The 22331-nt window shown below is 42.1% G+C and overlaps 1 protein-coding gene across 1 annotated transcript in view; it reads left to right on the top strand.

Annotated features, from left to right (window-relative positions):
• dtnbp1b (dystrobrevin binding protein 1b) overlaps window positions 1-21917 on the top strand; it is a 28537-nt gene extending 6620 nt beyond the window's left edge. Inside the window, exons 2-5 of the mRNA XM_070922148.1 lie at window positions 15757-15924; window positions 20868-21011; window positions 21589-21717; window positions 21802-21917. Of these exons, the coding sequence (XP_070778249.1) occupies window positions 15757-15924; window positions 20868-21011; window positions 21589-21717; window positions 21802-21917 (557 nt within the window). The remainder of the gene's footprint in view (window positions 1-15756; window positions 15925-20867; window positions 21012-21588; window positions 21718-21801) is intronic.
• Window positions 21918-22331: the final 414 nt, after the last annotated feature.

Consider the following 22331-nt stretch of genomic DNA (forward strand, 5'->3'; position numbering starts at 1 on the left):
AGGCCATCAGTACTTCTGTGTGTTGCTGCTCAGGCTCCTGCAGCCTTCTTTCCACGTCTTTCTTCTGCATGTGCTCTCGCTCTGTCCTCCAACCCTCCGCCTGCTGCCTTATGTAAGGGTAAATAACTCAGGTCAGGAGACAGGTAATCCCCTCAAGGACCTCTCGTTTGGACTGGGGTCATAGAACACATCTTTCCCCTCCTCTCTCTCCCTGACTCCCCATTTTCCTTCTGTATCGGTGACTCTCTGTACCTTACTCTGCACAAAAGACCATGTGCACATACGTGTGAGTGAGTGAATATGTGTCTACATGTTGCGTACATACATGCGGATATCGGTGAATGTGTCTGTTTTTTTTGCCTGGTATTGTGTATTCACAGATTTGTGCTGTGTGAACGAACAAAAGGAGACAGTGAGGCAGGTTGCTGTGGGGGAGGGAAGGCTTTCCCGCTGTGTGCCAGGTGACTGTGTGTGGCCCAACTAGAAGTCCGATACAACAAAACAACAGATGGATTGACAATACAGCATCATCGCTGGGCCACTGATCAAGTGTTTCATCCCAAGGTGTGATCCTCCTGCTAAAGCCTACTCGCCTTGAGGAAAGAAAACACACACACACACACACACACACACACACACACACGCACACTACCTCACATTGACTGTTGTTGTTGAATGTTTCAAATATTGTATAAAGATTGCATCGCCTTTGCAGTATGTGAAGATAAATAAATATTAAACTTTTACAACAATCTTTGCCCGTATCTTTAAATAATGCGTATCTCATCACATTAACAGTAAATCAGTAATGTAATTCTTCATAAGGCACTGGTAGTTGCCACATTCCTGTCTTCAGTATTGTCTCCAAGGTTTTACCGGTGCAAAATATTGTACGGTGAAAATCTGTGAAAAATTGAGTTTGCTTTATATGTCAGAATGTACGTAACTCTGAGGTACAAGGGCATCGGTGTATATATTCAGACAGCAGTATTGAACCACATGATCAGGATGCAGCACTCTAATGCTCCAGAACATACAAGTACTAAGTACAAGGGCATTAGAGAAAGAAAGGGAGTACAGTATGGAGTAAAACATGCCCAGGGGGGTTCTATCTGTGTGTGTGTGCGTGCACGTGCTCTTGTGTTTGGTGTTGCCTCATCTCTGTGCGAATGCTCTTTGTAACGTTCTCTCCCCCAGCCAAGATTAGGCTTTTCACAATTAGCTAACACGAGGGCACACTTTGACTGCTGATAAATGAGGGGGTGAAAGAGCGAGAAAAGCAACAAAAGAGGGATGAAGAGAGTATGTGAGAAATACGCGGTGACAGAGAAGAGAAGTGGAGCTTGGAAAAACAAAGAGACGTTGCTGATAGCTTTTGATATCTCTGTCAGGGTCTAACAAAAGCACGCTTTAAATATTTAGAGGAAGACTTCGGCACAGATAAGAAGAACAAGCTCTTTGCCCGATAGTTCGCCCAGAGAGCTGAGAGAGTTGAGTTTTCAGACAATGTTAGTACAACTCCTTTTTAGTTACACATCATTGCAGTGACACCTTATTGTCAATAACTGGAAAAGTGCAGTATAGCTGTTTCAAGAATAACAGTCCTTCAGGCTGAATAATGTTTTGTGTAGAAACATAACCCTTTCACTGCTTACACGGCCTGTTTGCATCAACTTCAAAATGGCATTGAAATGGAGATAGCAGTGAAGTGCACTGAAGCGCACTGAAGCTGTGCATTCACGCTGTACCATTCTCAAGTGAAATTTAGTTTCCATTTAAGTAGGTGATTTTAGTCCCAGGACTCAGTTTTGTCTCCAGGCGGCTCTGAAGTCTACAGTATCTGCAGTATCTTGACTGGATGGTGTGGTGGAGGTTCTGTGGATGTTTCAGCCATATGGACAATGTTGTGAACATCCTGTCAGCCTCTCACCTGTTTAATTGACGTATCGGAACTGTGCAGGATATTGGAGTAACATAAAGTCATTCTCATGTTCCTTGAACGGCCTGGAAAAGAGGTGCATTTTTCCTGCTGGACGTAGCAATTTGATAAGAAATAGTCTAATCCCATGAAAGGATCACCTAGTTAGTAAAAATATTTAGCTTTACTATAGTACTGAAATTATTCTGTGCTTTTGACATCCGGCTGGATGGATCTTTTGAGTTAAAAAACATTTCTTCTAGACTTTGGGCGTTCGATTTTGATGATTTGATTTGTCCTGGGCTGTGCACATCCCATGCCAATTTGTAATGTTTCCAGTCAGGATGCTTTCTGTTGCTGTTCTGTAAAGGTCTTAAGTTTCCTCAAGAAGATCAGCTGTTTCTGAGCTTTCCTAACCAGGGTGGAGATGTGAGATGAGATGATCCACCTCAGCTCCACTGATGTAGACAGACATGTGTGTCTTCTCCTCCTTTCTTCCTAAAATCAACGATCAGCTCCTTGGTTTTGCTGACGTTGAGCAGTAGGCTTTTGTCTGTGCATCCTCTGCAAGATTGTTGATTTCCTCCCGATATGAAGTCTCATCACTGCCCTGTGGGGCTGCGTTGTTGAGCCCTAGATTAGAGGAGGTGTGACTGCCAATCTGAAGTGTCTGATGGGGGCAAGAGGAGCTGTCTGCATAAGCTCACATTTGTCAACTGTGTAAAAAAGTGGATTTATCAAGGTCATGGACTACAAGTTGGAGAAATAAATAGAATAAGAGTTGACAAAGACACACAGAGAATATCTCAGTGTCTCCCTCTCGTTTACTCGGTCACCGCAGGATGATAGTAGGCCAGCTCTTAGTGTCGTGAAGGAATCACAATTGTAGATTCATACAATAGTTCTATTATTCCACTTGGCTGCCTCTTAACCTAAGTCTATGCAGGAGAATTCCCACCACCCCCTGTAGCTAGAAGCTTCTCTATTGTTGTTCAGCCATGCAAGTAGGAAATGAGATTGCTAAATAAAGGCAAAGGTTAGGGACGGCATGGGCCCAAGAGAGAGACAAAATCGGATGTTTCTCTTGTGAGAGCAGTGCAGACATGAAGAGTAGAATTCGACAATAAGCCTCAGAAATAAATAGCAACATTACAACCAATAGTAGTCATTTTTAAAATGTGATGCATGCTTTTAGTTGACAAACTGATAAAGATGATACAATTCTTAGTGTGTTGGAAATTAACTTCCTCGATTTTGCACACAATGCTCACAAAAAAAAAATCTCTTGTTCTTTGGTTTCTTTCAAAACCTAAAGACACAAGTAACATGTCAAACCAAAAGAGTATAGTCTTTTAAAACTTAGTTCAGAAATTAATGTTTTAGATGTTCACAGGAATACAATTCTTTGTGGGTGGTGGGCCAAAATGACTACGTATGACTTCCTCAGTTAAATATGGGATCCATCTATGGTTTGTTGACATGTTGTTTGTCTTGTCCTCAATCTACCTGTAAAAGCTTTATAATATAGAAATATATAAAGACATTTCAAACAAAACAAACAGAAAGCAACATACTGTAACAACAGACTGCAGCGTGAATTCCCACCCGCCCTCAAAGGGCCTTTTCTCTCGTTCCAGGTGATCCCAGAAAAATAAATTTGTTGCCAACCAGTCTACCTGATTAGATTAACTTTAAATAATAAAACAACCATATTGCACATATGTCCGAACACCTGCTTGGGAATTTTTTACTCTGCTTCAGCATCAGCTTCTCTAAATGAAAAGGCCTGCATACAGAACTTGTACACCCATTTCTGACTCTCGCTCCAACATGAGTACTGATGAAAGATTGATCAAAGGGAACATGTGTGTGGGCCTATTATGCACAGTGTGGTTACTGTACTGTGTGCAAAAACACATGTTCTTAGCTGAGATGATGGGATATTCATGCACAAGACGACTCAAAACTTCATACATGAACACAAAGATTATTAAATGAAATATCAAAGTATATTAGCTGTGGACATTTATTTAACGACAGGAAACATTTAACTTTGTCAACATTATTCAAATATTAACTGTCTCCACTTGAGACTTTGAACAGCTCGTTCCAAAGAGATTTTTACATTTTTATCCTTTTTCATCCCGTAATGTGCATTTCACATAATGTGCGCTTCACTGTTTATCACTTGATTGTAATGAAACTTGTGTTACAGCACATTCAGTTATTCACATCTGAATAGGACGTGTTTTTACCTTATAGAGTATACTAACGAGATGATGTACCAGGGCCCCACACCTGATCTTTAATCATGTGTTGTATAGTGAGCACTGCAGAGCTCAGTTATTATTTATCACATACAGTATACAGATTCATTCTGGTCTACTTGTGTCAGTGTTGAAGTGAGGGAGCTGAGCTTCTACAGTGTTCATGTTTGGCCCACAGCCTCAGATGCATGTCATCCCACATCTCTGTCTCCTGTATCTCTCTCTCTCTCTCTCTCTCTCTCTCTCTCTCTCTCTCTCTCTCTCTCCACTTTCCTCTGCTCAGTGAAATAAATAAAATAAATAAAGGAAAGAGTGAACAGGTCATTCTTGAGAGGCGTCTTCACTGAGATCTTGCAGTGGGTTTTGCTGATGTGAGGAAGTATTTCTTGCAGTAGGGAGAAAAGAGGAGATTCCTGCATAATGCATCAGAGCCTGTGTGAACGTTCTAGAAATCTAAAATATTCACACATTTCTATCCTCTAAAATAAACACAGTGTATGCATGTCTCGAATACACATGCATATTGGATGTGAATATCCTCATGCATGCTCCTCATTTGCAAACATCATGTCCATTTACAAATAATCGACTTGTTTTGCAAGATTTGAAAACTTAACCACAGAAATCTTTTATTATGAAGAGCCTTTGCCTGTCCAGAATATCCCAGCTGCTTGTGTTAGATTGCACACAACACCTGAGGGCATGTGTGCACTCTGGCTTCCTTTTTCTCAATGTTGTTGTTTGTTGCCTTCTAGAGATTTTAACTGCCTCCTTGTTGTGAGGATCAGATTGGCCAGGTTTCCTAATTTAGAGGCTAACACACAGTCATTACCACGTTACCTATCGTTAAACAAGACATCACCCTTATCCATGTGAGTAAAGCTCCCTTCAAGGCAAGCAATTAACCTGTTAGAAAATGCCTCTCATCCACACTTTTTCTTCTTCTCCTCCTCCTCCTTTCACCTCCTCGTTCAGCCTCTATTAACAGTTCACAGAGGTTTTGGTGATGTAAGCATTTTTAATTGTGTCCTGGGGAGCAGGCTCATTTTTTAATCTGTTTCCAGCAGTACAGCATGACATAGATGTACTATATGTGCATATAGGTACAGCCTTTGTGAACATAATAAATTGTATCCTGTTCGATTCCTAGTCGTCAGGTGATTAGAGCCCATTGGCTGAATGCTGATTTATTTGGCAGCCCAAGGATTCTTTTTCTCCCATATTTATCTCTGAGAACAGGAGAAGAGTATGGGAAATTTAATTTTTCATTATTCATTAAGACACATTTAATCCCTGTTTGAAAGGATGGGTTTAGCTGCATTTGAATGGCAAATGAAGCAGGACTGGAACTGCAAAATTTTGATTAGCCCAAGAATTCAATTTCCACGTATTAGGTAACATCATTTATCACCCATGCCTCAAACATTAGTTACAGTGGCTTCTCAGTATAAAAATGTATGGTATGTTCGGTATCACCAAGTGCAGCCAAATGCTGTCGGCTGAAGCGGCATCAGTGCACATGAAGAGGGTCCACATGGGCAATGCATTTTGTTGGCAAACGAGAGAGTCGTTTTTTGAGGCAACTGTGTAAGGTGGGCAGTTTGACAGGCTTGTGAAGGGCTGGGAGTCCACCTCCCCTTTCCTCCGCTCTATCTCCTTGATGGATGGACCCTCTATTTGACAATATACTGTCAGGTGCTGTCGGATAAAACAGCCTACTCTCTATCTCTCTGTCTTTCTCTGTCACCGGTTATAAAGATTCCAGTTCAAGGCCACAGAATCATACTAGACATGATCATTATGTTGAATCATTTGCATGAAGGTTACTACAGGAAGTGTTTTCTTTTCTTTCATCATTGAACAGAGAACAGAACCATTCTGTCATCAAGATTTAAGCATGTGACTCATATTTAATAGTCATCTAGTTATGTTACTTTGACGCAGATGTAATATATCCTAATAATAGTTTGTTCCTGGAGTTTATTTTTTGACATTCGAAGGGTTTTGGCGGACATAAGCATTGATATTTATTGCCTCTAATGCACTGATTCCTCTGGTTTATGTTGGTTTGGTTGTACAAAGTCACCAACTATTCACTCTGATAAATCCATTTCCACAAATTCCTAACCTGAATTTCCTGCTTGGTGTTAATGTACGTTCATAAAACCAGCAGATGTATAGTCTTGATACTGTGTGTTCTGTACCCTTTATCTCCTCTGCTGCTGACCTTTCTAATCATTTGGCCTCTGCTGGTGTAAACCAGTTTCTCCCAGCCTGTCTGTTGTGCAACTGCATGCCAGCATACACATGTACTGTACGCTTGAATATACACATTTCAAAAGGCCAGCTGCCTTGCAGCAGTGGAAATGTTTTGAGGTAAAAGTCAGCTGGCAGAGGGGAAGCAAATATATATATATATATATATATATATATATATATATATATATATATAATGGCTTCCCCTTCCCCCTATATATACTACCTCCATAGAGTGCGTTTGCTCACATTCCCTTCTGTCGCCTCTGCTTCAGGCTATTCTACCCACAATATTTAGATTTTGAACTTATTCAGAACAAAACTAACAGGCAGGTAGACAGACATGGCCACTCATCCCAGAGCTGAAATGTACCAGTGGAGCTGTTCACTGTGTGCCTCTGCAGCAGCACATCACTCATTATTGTTGAGTTTTGGTTAAAAAAGGATGAATATCTCAGATCATTCGAAAGCACAAAATGAAGATACGTTTCTCTTTCTTCACTGTTGTGTCAAATCAGATTAAAGATGGCAGGATAATAAATGTACCTTGAGATCAAGAATGCAGTTCTTGTCATCATCATCATCATGTGTCATATTATGTAACTGTGGCTGTGTGTGGCAACGTGTGTTTGCATTGTTACTCAACTGACTGAGTTACAGGTCTTTGTTAGAGCATTTGCAACATTTACACCACTGAATTTCAGGTGTGTCACAGGACAGATTTTGGTCAGATTACATTTTCTTTGACTTCAGTTTCTTTGGTCATTTAAGACTCAGGTCATGACTTTAATTTTTCCTCACCTAAGCTGTATTTATTTTCTGCCTCATAAGGCCCAAACATTTGATATTGCCGCTTTGATTACTTTAGAGGCGAAATGCTCTGTTAGCCGCCTGGGTTTTATCAAATCTGTCTTTAAGCTCTTTAGATGATACAGACTGGGGCTGCATTTAAATCCCCTGCAGTGCAAAATTGCCAGAATCTCCCCAGAGTTCAAGCATCAGCAACATTAGAGCCGAGGAGAGGCCCGAGCAATATAGGCGACTACAAATGTTTTATCACTGGGCTAATAAATGAGGGTCTGATATGGCGAGTGAGTCTGAGAACTTTAAAGTTATTCAATAGTAGCATTCATTTCACTGACTTGTATAAATGCTCAATCAGAGAATATAGATAATCACAAAAAGTTTTAAGTTGTATAATATAATATAGGGACATTTTAGAAGAGTAGCGCAACGCATGTTCTGATACCCTCAGTAAGGTTACTAGCCTCACACTCACAGATGTGACCTTCACCCCTCTCACATCTAATTGGTACATTCCTAATCCCACTGTACAGCCTTCTACTGTGAATGGTTGGGCAGCTAGCTGACACCTCTGATTTGCTGCTAGGCGTAGTCGTGACCCATCCACTCTATTGATGTTTGTGTGTGTGTGTGTGTGTGTGTTTCTGCACACGTTGCAGCCTGTCTAAGCAATTCATGTCTTTCTATCCATCTGTTCTTTTTGTGTGGCTAATTGACAGACAGCGAACCAGGTAAATAACAGTGGCAGCTTGTTGTTTTGGCACATTGGTTAAATGTGTTCATATGTGGAATCGGTCAGAAGGAATGAAGCAGACCACTTGGGGCTGTGCAATGAGCCATGACATGTTGCATGGGGTCTCTAAGGCTGTATGATATCTTTTAACATATAAAAAGTCATCATTTGTAATGAGAAATGTTCCTATCCTCCGGTGGTGTTCAGACTGTGAATGACTTAGCAGATAGAAGCCCTCCCACTGAGCTTTGCCTTACATGTTGGTGTGCAGTTGCCTGGTTACACGTGTAGTTAGCAAAACTGGTTTAATGTGTGTTTTCACTCCCACTCAAATTAGATGATGGTTACTGACAGAGAAAGAGAGACAAACCTTGATGAGTGCAGTCATGAATCATGTGCAACAAGAAAATATTTAACAATTTTTTGTGCCCACATCTTTATCTTCAAAACACAGCTTCAAGCACAAAGAGTGTTTGTGTTTGTAGTGTAACTAAACATCGCCACTCGCTGTTTCTAACATGACTCACGATTCCAGACAGATATATGTCTCAATACTATTTTATAATCCGTCATATAGATCAGCAGAAGTCACAGTAAATCTAAAACTGCAGTATTCTCAGTGTTTTATTGTAGTCATTTCCTCTCAGTGATACCCATCATGACTGCTGTATCACTGCAAACACTCATTTGATTACAAACCAGTGAAAACTAGTTTCTGCATGCAAATGCTTGGCACATAAAGTAGTGAATGTGTTTGTACACCACTACGCTGCCACATTAGTCGGCATAAATTCACTGTAAATGTTTGAAATGTCTGTCTTACAGACTTGTGTTTTAGTATGGAGAATGAAACAACTAGAAATAAGACTTATGTTTGTATGTATATATGTATGTATGTATGTATTTTAGTTAGCTATTCTAGGGATTTTTTTATTAACTTATTTATTTTATGTTTTGTATTTTATGTAACTCACAGCTGGCAAGCACCCAATGTAAGTTATTTTGCACCTCAAATGAAGATGTTACAAGTACACTTTGAGTAGGTAGGCCTATATAGCTGATCCTCATCAAATACTGTACACTACATACAGATCCACTGGCACATTTTTTTATTCAGAGTCATGTTATTTGCGTGCTAACACTTGGTCTGCTCTTGGTCTTCAGGGGCCTTCGGTTACCAGAAATGGCTCATTTAATTCACACATGGTTTCAGTTTGAATCTGGATTTTACTAGAAAGTTCACAAAGGTTTCTTCTTTCCATGTAATTAGGACAAAGTAAAGCCAGCAGCTTGTGTGGAACACTTTGAGCTATATATTGCAGGAAGCCACTGTATAGATTTTGTTCTTGAAAATGTCACTGTATTCAACAAAGAGAGAAAGAATTGTAGTTGTGGTTCCAATCTTGGATCCCCAAGGCAAGAGTCCTCAAGAAAACAAACTTATAATACAAAGTAGAACAATAACACTGAAATGCTGGAAGGCTAACACAGGCTTAAAATTAGATTGCTAGCGAGACGGCTAATAAAAACAGTAGCTAAATGATTTTTCTTGAAATAAGTATTCATTCAGATGATATATATATATATAAACGGTACAAAAAGCCAGACTCTCTCTTCCAGCTTCACAGGCGTTTTGTGAGTGCATCAATTCAGCAGCTGATGTTTTGCTGCTTGAAAAGACAGGACAGAAACCTCATGAAGCTGCCAATGCTGCAGTTCAACAGGCAGGCAGACAGGTGTCATCGACAGGAAAGAAGAGACAGACAGTGAAACGACAACAGTAGAAACTCCTGTGTTTCGTGGGGGGAAGTTTGGAGCTGTGAATGTGGTCTGTGTGTGCGTTAGTGAGCCAAGGAGCGTCAGGATGATTGGTTTGAGGATGACTGTGAGGTCACTGTGAGGCCAGCAGAGTGTGTGTGCATGTGTGTTTGAGAAGCCATATGCACGTTTATTTTAGACTATCTGCAGCCAATGAAATTCATTACAAGATAGTGTATACTCAGGTTTTTGTGTGTAATGTCACCTGTGCATGCTGAAGTACTTATGAAAGTTCATCCAGTCCCTCTGGATTTCTGTATCATGCATATTTTGTCACGTAACATGGGAGTAATTTTGATGTGTGTTTGTGTGCGACGGAGAGAAAGAAGCCATTGTGTGTGTGTGTTATTTACAGCATGGGGGCTGCCTTTGGCGGAAACCTGAGCACTTGAGAGATATAGCGAGGCGGACAGAATCTAAAAATACCACGACTGAGTGAGCAGGGCTTAAGAAGAAGGGGAAGAAGAAGAAGAAGCAGTGGCTGTCTCCACTGTCAAGCCTGGTCTTCAGGCTGTGCACTGCTGTCTCAGAATGAAATATTAGGCCTTTATAAGCAAACGGAAACAAATCCATCTGAGAGCAGACAGCTAATTTAAAGTGACGGGTAGAACAAGGGGGATTTTATATCAGATATTGAATGTTTGATCTGTTCGGTGAGTTAGTGTGGTGTAAAGTGTATGAAACAGCTATAATTAGATCGTGGATGGATTGTTTGAGCGTTAATCAAAATAGAAAAAAAAGACAATTTGAGCTCATGAGGCATGAGTATTAGAGTTTCATCCATGCTGGAAAAATTTGCCCACATTTTCTGTGGGCAAATTAAAAAAAACAATTAAGATATTGAGCAGTGTTTTTTTGTTTTTTTAATAAATGCAGTGTGTCAGAGTGCATTTGAGGCAACACAGATGTTGATATCATCACATAAGCGCTCAGTTCAAAATTTCACGACCTCTTCAGCCTCTGACTTCAAGGTCACGCCCAGGGGCCATGTCCCTCTCCTCTTGTCATCTCTTTCTCCAAGAATGACGCATGGATGAAAACATTTACCCTCTACACATCCTGCCTCTTGTCACCCATCCCGCTTCCTGTCTCTCTGTGTATGTGGGATAGAAAGACACGACAGAGGGGTAAACAAACAGCCTCAGAGGACCGTTACATGTCTGCTACCGTCTGCGCACACAAACAATGGCTCTGGTCCCGGGCCTGTGGCGGCCATTAAAGGCAAATTGGCCAGCAAGTCCAATGACACTTTCATCTGTCCGCCCATACGTCCATTCATTTGTCCACTGAGGCTTCAAACATAACCTTCTCTCCATTGGCACAGCCTATGGCGGCACCTGATATGTGAAGTACACTACAAAGTGTGAATGACTGTGGACCAGCTCAGCAGTGACTTGAATTGGCCGTTGATGACTCAAAAAAAGATATATTTCCATTTGAAAAGGCGGCTGTTAGTGTTACTTGTTATTTACGGTCACTTAAATGGAGTCTGTCAGTGCTCCAACACAATATTCTTTACACCTAAGAAATCTTACTAAACAAAATTCTGTAAGAGCTCTAATTCAGTGCTTCAAAAATCCTGTTGAAAAGGAGTCTTGAATGTCCTCGAAGACATAAAATTAGTTCCTGTTGCAAGTGAGCCCAAATTAGCGTTGCCTGTACAAAAGGGATGGGGTGACCAAGCTTGTATGATGAACACTCAACACTAAGATTTGCATTTCTGCTCTGTGAGCCAAGCTGTGAGAAAATGACTCCATTTAGTCAAATCTAAAGCTTGAGTTGAATCCTAAAGACTTGAATTGCCCTTGATGGCGTGTTTCCTCTCTGCTTTTCAGCTGCAGTTCGTTGCTACTTCTCTCAATGTACAATAGCTGCAAATAAAGGTTTGGTCTCCGCGCTTCTATATATGGACACACATTTACATGCCACATAAAAGAACATTCACACACTTATAAACACAAAGCAAATGCAATACAGACTGCATGTTTATGAGAACGAGGAAATAGTCAAGTTCATCAGCAGGTAAATGGTCCTCTGCTTTATGTCTATATATGAAATAGGTTTATAAAAAGATGCACACAGGTGCGTGATCACCCACACTTGCACGTAAGCAAGCAAACACACACTTGTGCACGCTGTCACACACACGCACACCCTGACATACCAGCCTTTTTCCTGTGGGTTTTGCTTCCTGCATTTGTCGAGCACATACCAGACGTTTCTTTTTCTACCGCTGAAAACAGATACGAGTGTAATTACATTAAAAAGCCTCATTTCATATTGATCCATCTGCAGAAATATCCTTCTGAACAAGCAGAACAAGGTTATTTAATGTAATTTATTCTTTTTTTTATTTCCCCTGGGCTTTGGGTCACGCAGTGGAGAGGTGAGAAGGAGAGCAGACAACAGTTTGCGAGTACACGGTCTATACTTACGAGCAGAAGAAACAGCCTGTGAGGAGACAGTAACACTTTTTCTGGCCTGCATGATGATTGCGGGAACAGACGCACCAAGTAATACAGCAAGTACAAGCTCAGGTAGTACACCAGAATTTTCAGTTTCTACTTCTACTTTGTGATGTATTGATTTTGTCTTTTTCTCATGAAGGAAATTCCCCATTGTGTTCATATCAGAAGAGGTGGTTCAGTTTTGGATTGAGCAGCTATTCTACATGAGTGCCATTAAAAAAGCATTTGTCTTTGTAATTGAATAACATGATGTCATTTCATTGGACATCATCTGCTGTGACTAACATAATGCATTTGCCTTTGCTCCCATGAATCATCACCACATGTGCATGTCTGTGTCAGCGCATCTTCACAATTGTACATTATGAATCATGTTGCAAAACTGTGTAATAGACTGTTTTGTGAGGCAGTGTGCGCATTCACATGAATCTGAAGGTACGTCTGTACGACTGTAGAAAACAGTACGTGCAAGGACAGAATTAGTTGGACTTAATGACTTGCGCTCTTCTAAGTCACGAGCGCAAACTTAATCCTGCGGGCTAAATATGAGCGAGAGCTAAAAATAGTCCCCGTGGCTACGGTAACGTGCGTAGCAGGATATGGTTGTCTGGTAGATGACGATGATGATGAAGAACAGACCAAGAGGCGGAAGGGGGAGGAAGGGGAGATTAGTAAGAAAAGACGTAGCATAAGAGGAGAAATTTATACGACAGGTGGTTTCATGTTCTAAAAAAGCCTGGAAAGATAAAAAAGCTCATCATTAAATGTAGAAAATGACATTCATGGGTGTTTGAGGGGTACTGATATGAACCATCACTATCTATGCTTAATGTCTTGCTTGGGTTAGGAAGCTTTTTGGTTTGATAATTACGCTGCATCTGGGATAAATTTGAAGCCAGGGATTTTTTTGTTGCAAATCATGTGACTTTCTTGGCAACTCTCAAAACTGTTTGTATGTAGATTTGATGGAGAAAGGAAGGACAGGTTTACACATAGAAACTGGCAGATAGACAAAGAGATGGGTGCGCACACATTCAGTAGGTACATAGATCGTCTAAATAAATGGACAGCTCAGGCTAATAATGGATTGAGAATGTGATTAGAGACAGACAGATAAAAGGACATGATCCAGCTCTATCATTAATGCTGTCTGTCCGCAAACTCTAATTATATCTATTATAGTGAGACACACTGCCCTCTTTCTCCCTCACTCCCTCTCCATCCCCTGTTACCCCACACAATGCTTGACAATCTGAACAAAGCTTCCCTGAGGCTCCAAATCTAATAGAGCAGTCTCTACAGGGCATCCACACACACACACACACACACACACACACACACACACACCAGTCAACAGAGAGGGTAGGACAGAGTCAGGAGGGAAAGGTGAGGGAGTGATGGAGAAAAAAGACGAGGAGTCGGATAAAGGAGATAAATTGGACACTGAGTGAGGAATGACAGCGAGAGAGAGCTTTTCTTCTCTGAGTCTCCGAGGACTGTTGGTGTGATGTGTATCATGCGGGAGGTCTGGTGGGACCTCATTGTTCCCTTCTTTGTGTGTCCATCTGCTGCGAGCCCCTTTAGGGCCCAGCCTATTTTATCAGGATTCTGGTTTGTGTGAGGGTGCCCGCTCTGATCCTTGCAGTAGAGTTAACACTCCTGAAGCACTGTATTGATTTGGGGGGGGCTGGGGGCTGGTGTACACGGAGGAAAGGCAGAGAATGGTGCAGAGCTGTGTAAGACAGGCAGCACAATATGACCATATATGCAAACAATCATGAGGAAGTAATGTTCAAATCACACCAGAAAGCTGACCAACCACTGACCTCTGTGTGTCTGTGTGTGTGTGTGTGAGTGTGTGTGTGTGTGTGTGTGTGTGTGTGTGTGTGTGAGTGTGTGTGAGTGTGTGTGTGTGTGTGTGTGTGTGGCTCTGTCTTCTGTCAGTCTGCGAACATCTTTGGCCCATGCCAGTGACATTTTTTGTACTGTAGTTTGATGTCTGCATGCTTTCACCATTGTTTTTATTATCAAGAATAGAAAAGATTTAGTGGTAACAAGAGAAGAAGAAGAGCAGGTTATTGCATTTACGTACAGTATGCACGAGTATACAAGTAGTTGTTCACCTGAGCAAGATATTAGTTATCACATATATTTCAAATATAATTATATATATACTAATAATATAAAGAAAAAATATACATTTTAAACCGTTTATCATGTTTTAGTGCAGCTTTTGACACTGCAGAGGACACAATTTTAATGGACCACCTCATGTCCTGTGTTGGCACAACATTCTTGATTCGTTTTGTTGGGACAGTTGATGTCTCAATAGAGAAAAATTATTCCCTGAATTGAATGTTTTTGTTCATATTGAACGAGGCTCAAAGATGTGGGACACATCAGACATTTTAAATGTAGTGGTCTGGCTCTTGCCACAGTAGTTAGTGTCGGCGAGTGGTCTTATATAATGCTGCCATCAGAGGGAGACAAGAAAACTAAAGAGACAGCCTGTCAGAGACTCCAGGCTGCAGCCGTGCCCAGACACACACACACACACACACACACACACAGTGTGTGTATCCGCAGGGTCATGCTTTCTATCACCCTGTCTCTTGAATATGCTCCTCCCTCTCATGCCCTGTCCACACAGACTGCCCAGATGTCTTAAACTGCCTGGACAGGGCCAAGTGCGCTGTTCAGGCCAATCACAGTCTGCTCTGGAGTTCTGCGTGGACCAATCAGAATCCAGTAAATACCTTGTCAAGGCCAGGCACATTGAAGAATCACTGTTCAGCATGTTAAATCATCCCCTTATTTTTATGTGCTAACATTGGACTTTTTTGCAAAGCTGAACATTCAGTATCTAACAGACCCTATTAGCATTACCTCTGATGTCAAACTCAGTGACCGAATAGAAACTGAATGACATTGTAATCTTTTAAATTCAAGAGAGAATACAACAAACATGGCAGTCATTTATTTTCCTAGACAGCAGTGATGAACCTCCCCTTTAATGCCACAGCATGACTGAGGATACAAACTGCAGGAGATGAGTCTTGGTTTACTGAAGCGTGTGCAGCAGAGGGGGTTACATGCGTGAGACTCCATGCTGTGCAGCACACAGGAGACGGAGTATTGAGTTACTGAGGGTTGGGGAGCATCGCAGGATATGTGACTGCTGTGTAGCACTAAGCTCTACATCGTTCTGCTTCAGTGAAGATTGTCCCCAGCCTGATTTCTATCTGCCACAGCACTCATTAATTTCAGATCAAAGAATTTTGGTTGGAGAAATTTGTATAGAAATAAGTTAAGTTTTAACTGTATTCAAAGAAAGATTGTGAATAGGTTATTCAGGTTTAAGATACCCTGCATTTGTGAGCTTTGATTGAGGTTTGCGCTCTTCAGGTGCGTTCTAGTTTTCCATGTTTTTGTCTCATGTCCAGCTACTGACTAACCGCAAACTTTAAAAACTTTCTTCTCTCTTTTTCCTAGTGGAGCTAGATGCGGAGCATGCGCAGAGAGTTCCTGGAGCAGAACAGGGAGGGGTCCCACCCCCACAGGTCAAGCTGAAAGAGAGGCAGAAGTTCTTTGAGGAGGCCTTCCAGCAGGACATGGAGCAGTACCTCTCTACTGGCTACCTGCAGATCGCTGAGAGAAGAGGTGAGAAGAAGGAGGAGCGCTGAGGTCAGAAGTTCTTTACAGATGCCATAGTCATGCTCTTTGATTATATTTAAACAGCTTGAGATTTAGCATGTCTTGTGGTCTGAGGCCTGCAAAGGAAAAAGGAATGAGTTGAGGTTTAGATTGTGGTGTCTGTAACTCATTCAAGGGTGAAAGCAAAGCCATCCAGCATTCAAATGAATTAATTCCAGAGTCCTGATACCATCAGCCGAAACCTTCACACTTCAACTGCATATCACAAGATTGAGCCATAATAGCTTTCTGCAGCGAGGCTCCACACTCTGAGTGCCTGTCGCTAGACACACAAGTAGAGCCATTACTTTGAAAAATGCCACCGTACCATATAAATGTAGTCTTCCACTGGGATTGTAATAGAATCCGGCTGCAGTTTACCCCATGTATTACTGCCAAAAGCCTATGCTAAAATACCCCAAGGATGTGCTGAAATGAGGGACTGCATGAGATATGCACACTGCACTGAAAGATGCATTGGACTCTACCAGCCCAGAGTGTGCAATGTGATTTTTCTTCTTCTTTTACTCATCTATCCTGCTCCCTTAATCCTGTGGAAGTGGCTTATTAGAGAGGATTGTGGAGCAGTATGGAAGGAGGAGAGATGGAGCGAAAGGAAAGATACTTAAGCAGAGGAGAGGTAGAGAATGTGAGAGACTTATGTTTTCACTGTCACTCAAAACAGCCTTTTTTTATTTTTTATAAATGCAATGTTTTCTTAATGGACCTCCATGACAAATACAATCACCAAAGCCAGGTTTGAAATATTCACAGCTCATTACCCAAAGACTAGTCAGAATCCCATGCAGTCTACATTCATTCATGCTTAAAAGTCAGAGGAGATGTTTACATGTAGACTTCACACTTCAAATGATGCGATTCACAGTACAAAGGCAAGCACGTGGGCTGCTTGACAAAAACCCACAACAGCCAAATTAGAATCAGCCACCCGTAATTGCTATAAGAATATTTGTAATCAGTTACAGGGGAGGCTCTCATCGTAATTCTGGTGAAACACATCTGAAAATAAGGCCATGGCGTGAGAGCTGAGTAACATAGCACACTGCAGCTCATTAACCGTCATGCAGCTACAAATCCCTACAGCAGGGCGGCGCCACTGAAGAGCAAAGATACAGCTGGAGACGCTGAGGAAGAGAAAAAACTGAAAGGAGATAGTCAAGAAAAAGAGAGAAAGAGCTGTGGATGTCATAGGCCACTGAGCCATCAAGTCTCAAGGGGCTTATGCACGCGCACACACACACACACACACACACACATACACATATATATATAGATAGATATACGCTCTGCAATCTCACTCCAGGCAAAAACAGTCTTTCCCAGCAGGGGAACCTTTTAAGCAAGGTCACAGTAGGGCTAAAAGAAGAGCATGTTAGAGGCAGTCACATGGAAAGGATGTTCTCAATGCAGAGCTTTCTAGACCAAGACTTTCACAACATGTTGGTTCGTGTGTGTGTGTGTGTGTGTGTGTGTGTGTGTGTGTGTGTGTGCACACATTTGTTTAATTTTGTTCATGTGCGGGAAAGACTGCTCCATTTGGGGCTGAAAACTGAATCTTCCTCCATACTATGTTTTATGAGGCTGAATAGCTGCTATGTGGTGGTAATTGCGTGGCTGACAGGCGAGATGTGGAAATGCACGTGAGAAGAGGCTGCATACTGAGAATTCATTAGCGAGCATTAGACCTTAGTTCCTCTACGATGTGTCACAGAAAACACCACTACTGTCTCCACAGAGAAAGAGAGAGAAGGAGAAGAATGTCTATATTACTGGATTGGTGTGTAAAACGTGGAGTGATTTTGTGTGTGTGTACGTTTAAATAATACACAACATCTCCATTTGTGTGTGTATACACATTCAATTCATCTGGGTTTGTGTGTTTACACATTACAATCAGTCTGGATAAAGTACATTTGAGGACAGTCGGATGAATTGCCAGTTGAGTGATAATCTGACACTCACTTGTGTGTCTGTATGTGTGTGTGATCTTTTGTGTGTGTGCTGCTATTTAAAGGATGGGGAGACTTTTGGGGCAGTCTCCAAGGGGAATAACATTCCCCTTCTTTCTCTCTTTCTTCACTCTTCTGCTCCCCCTCCCTGTGCCGCCCTCCTCTGCTCTCCTCATTTCCTTGAGGTACGGTTAGCCAATGGCATCTTCTCTCTCTGCTGTGCGCCGACCAATCATCTCCCTTCTTCCTTTTGTGCTTGCAAACCCCCGCCACCCCCCCACCCTCAATCCCCTCCATTGCTCCCCACAGTGCGTGGACTGGCTGTTTGTGAAGCATGCAGCTCATCATGACAGTGAACAGGGGGGGTTGTACCCCTGCAAGGTGGTGAATCCAGGACTAGCAGTAGTTAGTGTATTAGCGGGTGTGTAAGAGGCGTTTCCATTTGTTTTAATGCTGGTTCAGCCACATTCATGTAGAACATCAGCACAGATATCAGACGAAATAAGAGACTCGTTGAGTGTGTTGATTTTTGAGTAAAACTTTACTATATTGTCCAGTTGCATGTCACAAGAATTATGTGGACAATGTAGAATCACCACAATACAGTTACAGTTATGTTGAATATAAAGTTCATCTGTTTCACGTGTTGTATTGTCCACTTTACGATCTTACTTAATGTGCCTTCAATGGACTGCTGCTGGGTTCATTGCATTATGGGGCCAGGTCATATCCCAGCCCTGAAATATACACGAAGGTACCATGAGGATTAGCATTATTCACTTCTCAAAGTTGATCCCAATCATTTCAACTGGTATAAAGTGGATATGTATATGGGTTTTCAAGTCTGTCTTAAAACAATACTCGCATGCCAGTATGTACATCGAAAGATAAAACGTTGGCTGCAGTTCCTCCTCTGTGGTTCCTCCTCTCCATGCCGGCCATGAAAATATCTGGGGGTTCATCCTGGGAACAATTACAGCGTGTTCAGTGTACATATGGGCATGCGAGTATTAAGATAAACTTGTGAACCTATCCTTTAATGATATTGCAGTTGTTGCCTTCATATACAGCTACCTACATACAGTGACACCTGCCAATCCATTATTTGTGGTAATGCTAAGGTAAACAAACTGTTCTACAGTGCATCCGGAAAGTATTCACAGCGCTTCACTTTTTCCACATTTTGTTATGTTGCAGCCTTATACCAAAATGGATTAAATTCATTTTTTTCCTCAAAATTCTACACACAACACCCCATAATGACAACGTGAAAAAAGGTTTTGAGATTTTTGCAAATTTATTAAAAATAAAAAACCTGAGAAATCACATGTACATAAGTATTCACAGCCTTTGCTCAATACTTTGTTGATGCACCTTTGGCAGCAATTACAGCCTCAAGTCTTTTTGAATATGATGCCACAAGCTTGGCACACCTATCTTTGGGCAGTTTCACCCATTCCTCTTTGCAGCACCTCTCAAGCTCCATCAGGTTGGATGGGAAGCGTCGGTGCACAGCCATTTTCAGATCTCTCCAGAGATGTTCAATCGGATTCAAGTCTGGGCTCTGGCTGGGCCACTCAAGGACATTCACAGAGTTGTCCTGAAGCCACTCCTTTGATATCTTGGCTGTGTGCTTAGGGTCGTTGTCCTGCTGAAAGATAAACCGTCGCCCCAGTCTGAGGTCAAGAGCGCTCTGGAGCAGGTTTTCATCCAGGATGTCTCTGTACTTTGCTGCATTCATCTTTCCCTCTATCCTGACTAGTCTCCCAGTTCCTGCCGCTGAAAAACATCCCCACAGCATGATGCTGCCACCACCATGCTTCACTGTAGGGATGGTATTGGCCTGGTGATGAGCGGTGCCTGGTTTCCTCCAAACGTGACGCCTGGCATTCACACCAAAGAGTTCAATCTTTGTCTCATCAGACCAGAGAATTTTGTTTCTCATGGTCTGAGAGTCCTTCAGGTGCCTTTTGGCAAACTCCAGGCGGGCTGCTATGTGCCTTTTACTAAGGAGTGGCTTCCGTCTGGCCACTCTACCATACAGGCCTGATTGGTGGATTGCTGCAGAGATGGTTGTCCTTCTGGAAGGTTCTCCTCTCTCCACAGAGGAACTCTGGAGCTCTGACAGAGTGACCATCGGGTTCTTGGTCACCTCCCTGACTAAGGCCCTTCTCCCCCGATTATTCAGTTTAGATGGCCGGCCAGCTCTAGGAAGAGTCCTGGTGGTTCCGAACTTCTTCCACTTACGGATGATGGAGGCCACTGTGCTCATTGGGACCTTCAAAGCAGCAGAAATTTTTCTGTAACCTTCCCCAGATTTGTGCCTCGAGACAATCCTGTCTCGGAGGTCTACAGACAATTCCTTTGACTTCATGCTTGGTTTGTGCTCTGACATGCACTGTCAACTGTGGGACCTTATATAGACAGGTGTGTGCCTTTCCAAATCATGTCCAATCAACTGAATTTACCACAGGTGGACTCCAATTAAGCTGCAGAAACATCTCAAGGATGATCAGTGGAAACAGGATGCACCTGAGCTCAATTTTGAGCTTCATGGCAAAGGCTGTGAATACTTATGTACATGTGATTTCTTAGTTTTTTATTTTTAATAAATTTGCAAAAATTTCAAAAAAACTTTTTTCACATTGTCATTATGGGGTGTTGTGTGTAGAATTTTGAGGGAAAAAATTAATTTAATCCATTTTGGAATAAGGGTGTAACATAACAAAATGTGGAAAAAGTGAAGCGCCGTGAATACTTTCCGGATGCACTGTATATACACAAGCTTACCCATTTCAAATGCCATCCTGCTCAAACGTGCTCCCATTTGCTTCTGCTTGGCAAATTTTGGAACAAAATCCTGGACTCAGCCCCTTGCTGCTGCACTCTTCAATGCTTGTTGTGTGAGGCTAATATCTTGCTGTCCCGCGTCGTGTCCAGGGCCAATAGGAAGCATGTCGTCCATGGAGGTGAACGTGGACATGCTGGAGCAGATGGATCTGATGGACATGTCTGACCACGAAGCCCTGGATGTGTTTCTGCACTCTGGGGGAGAGGACAACAGTGCCGCCTCACCTGGCACAGGTAGGTGGCCGTAAACACACACACAAAATACATGTAACTAAATTCAATACATTAAATTCATGTAAACTGTAATCATTCATGCAACACCTAATAACTGAAATGAAATAACTTGAAAGAATTCGCTGAAGCAGAAATATGTGACTCAGAAGATTGACAAGAAACAATGTTTAGGCATGATGCACCAACACCATCTGTCCACATCTTCTTGGGAAAGTGCTTGTCACAGTGAACAACCTACAGCATCTAAGTGACAGCTCATCTTCATCTAAAAATAATGTGATGCAAGTGAATCTCTGCCACAATTTATGTCTGTGGGCGACGGAGCTTAACAAGTTTAAACAAAACCTATGAAGTTATTCCAACAGCTAGAACAGTGCCCTCCTTTTTATTAGCAGATGTTGGTCTAAGATAGCAAATAAATAATTGATAATAATGATAATAAATATCAGAATTGTTTGGGTTTGGATCTGATGGTACCTCTGCAGCTTTACTTATCCACCTACCTACCACCCTCCCAACCTATGTTTCCTTTAAAAACAAAGTCTTACGTTCTTTAAGTGACCCCTCTATCTCCCAGGTCCAGACGTCGAGTCCTTCACCACAGAGATCAGCCTCCAGGTTCCCACCCAGGCCGAGCTACGCCACAAGCTTTCTTCCCTTTCCTCCACCTGCACCGACTCAGCCAGCCAGGACACAGAGGCCGGGGAGGAGGATGAAGACGAGGAGGAGGAGGAGACTGAGCAAGGAGGAGGCGGAGGCGTTGGAGGATCAGGGGGAGGGGGAAGACGGAGAAGGGCCCCCGTGGTGGTGACCCTGGACGAAGAGGAGGTGCACCCCGATACAGCGTTGGTGGACCAGGAAGACCAGACCAGCAAAGACTGTGAGGAGGGCAGGCCGAAGGTTTGAGGAGAAACGGACTGGATTTAAACACAAACACGCAAACACACAGAGCTGAGCAATCAAACTCGGATATATAACATTATTGGCTTCCTTCTCAAATTCCTTTCATACTGAAGAAAAAAACACGTGAAAGAAAACACACTGAGGTTGCACTAACTGCCACATGACCTTGCCTTAAAGGACCACTGATGTGAGTTTTCAATTCTAATTACATCCTGTAAAATAGGTTTGAGTTCCTTTTAGCATAATAGCATTGAATGGCTTAACATGCACATAAATAGTTTGACATTATCCAGACAATGCTCTAATATTCTGTTTCTGTGTTTGTGCATGCTGAGACCAGGAGAGGCCAGAAGTATACACTAAAATCATCCATGTCTCCCTCTGCGGTTCTTTGTTGTCATGCTCCATGCTACCTCT

This window comes from Enoplosus armatus, chromosome 16 (genome assembly GCF_043641665.1).
Source record: "Enoplosus armatus isolate fEnoArm2 chromosome 16, fEnoArm2.hap1, whole genome shotgun sequence".
NCBI lineage: Eukaryota > Metazoa > Chordata > Actinopteri > Centrarchiformes > Enoplosidae > Enoplosus > Enoplosus armatus.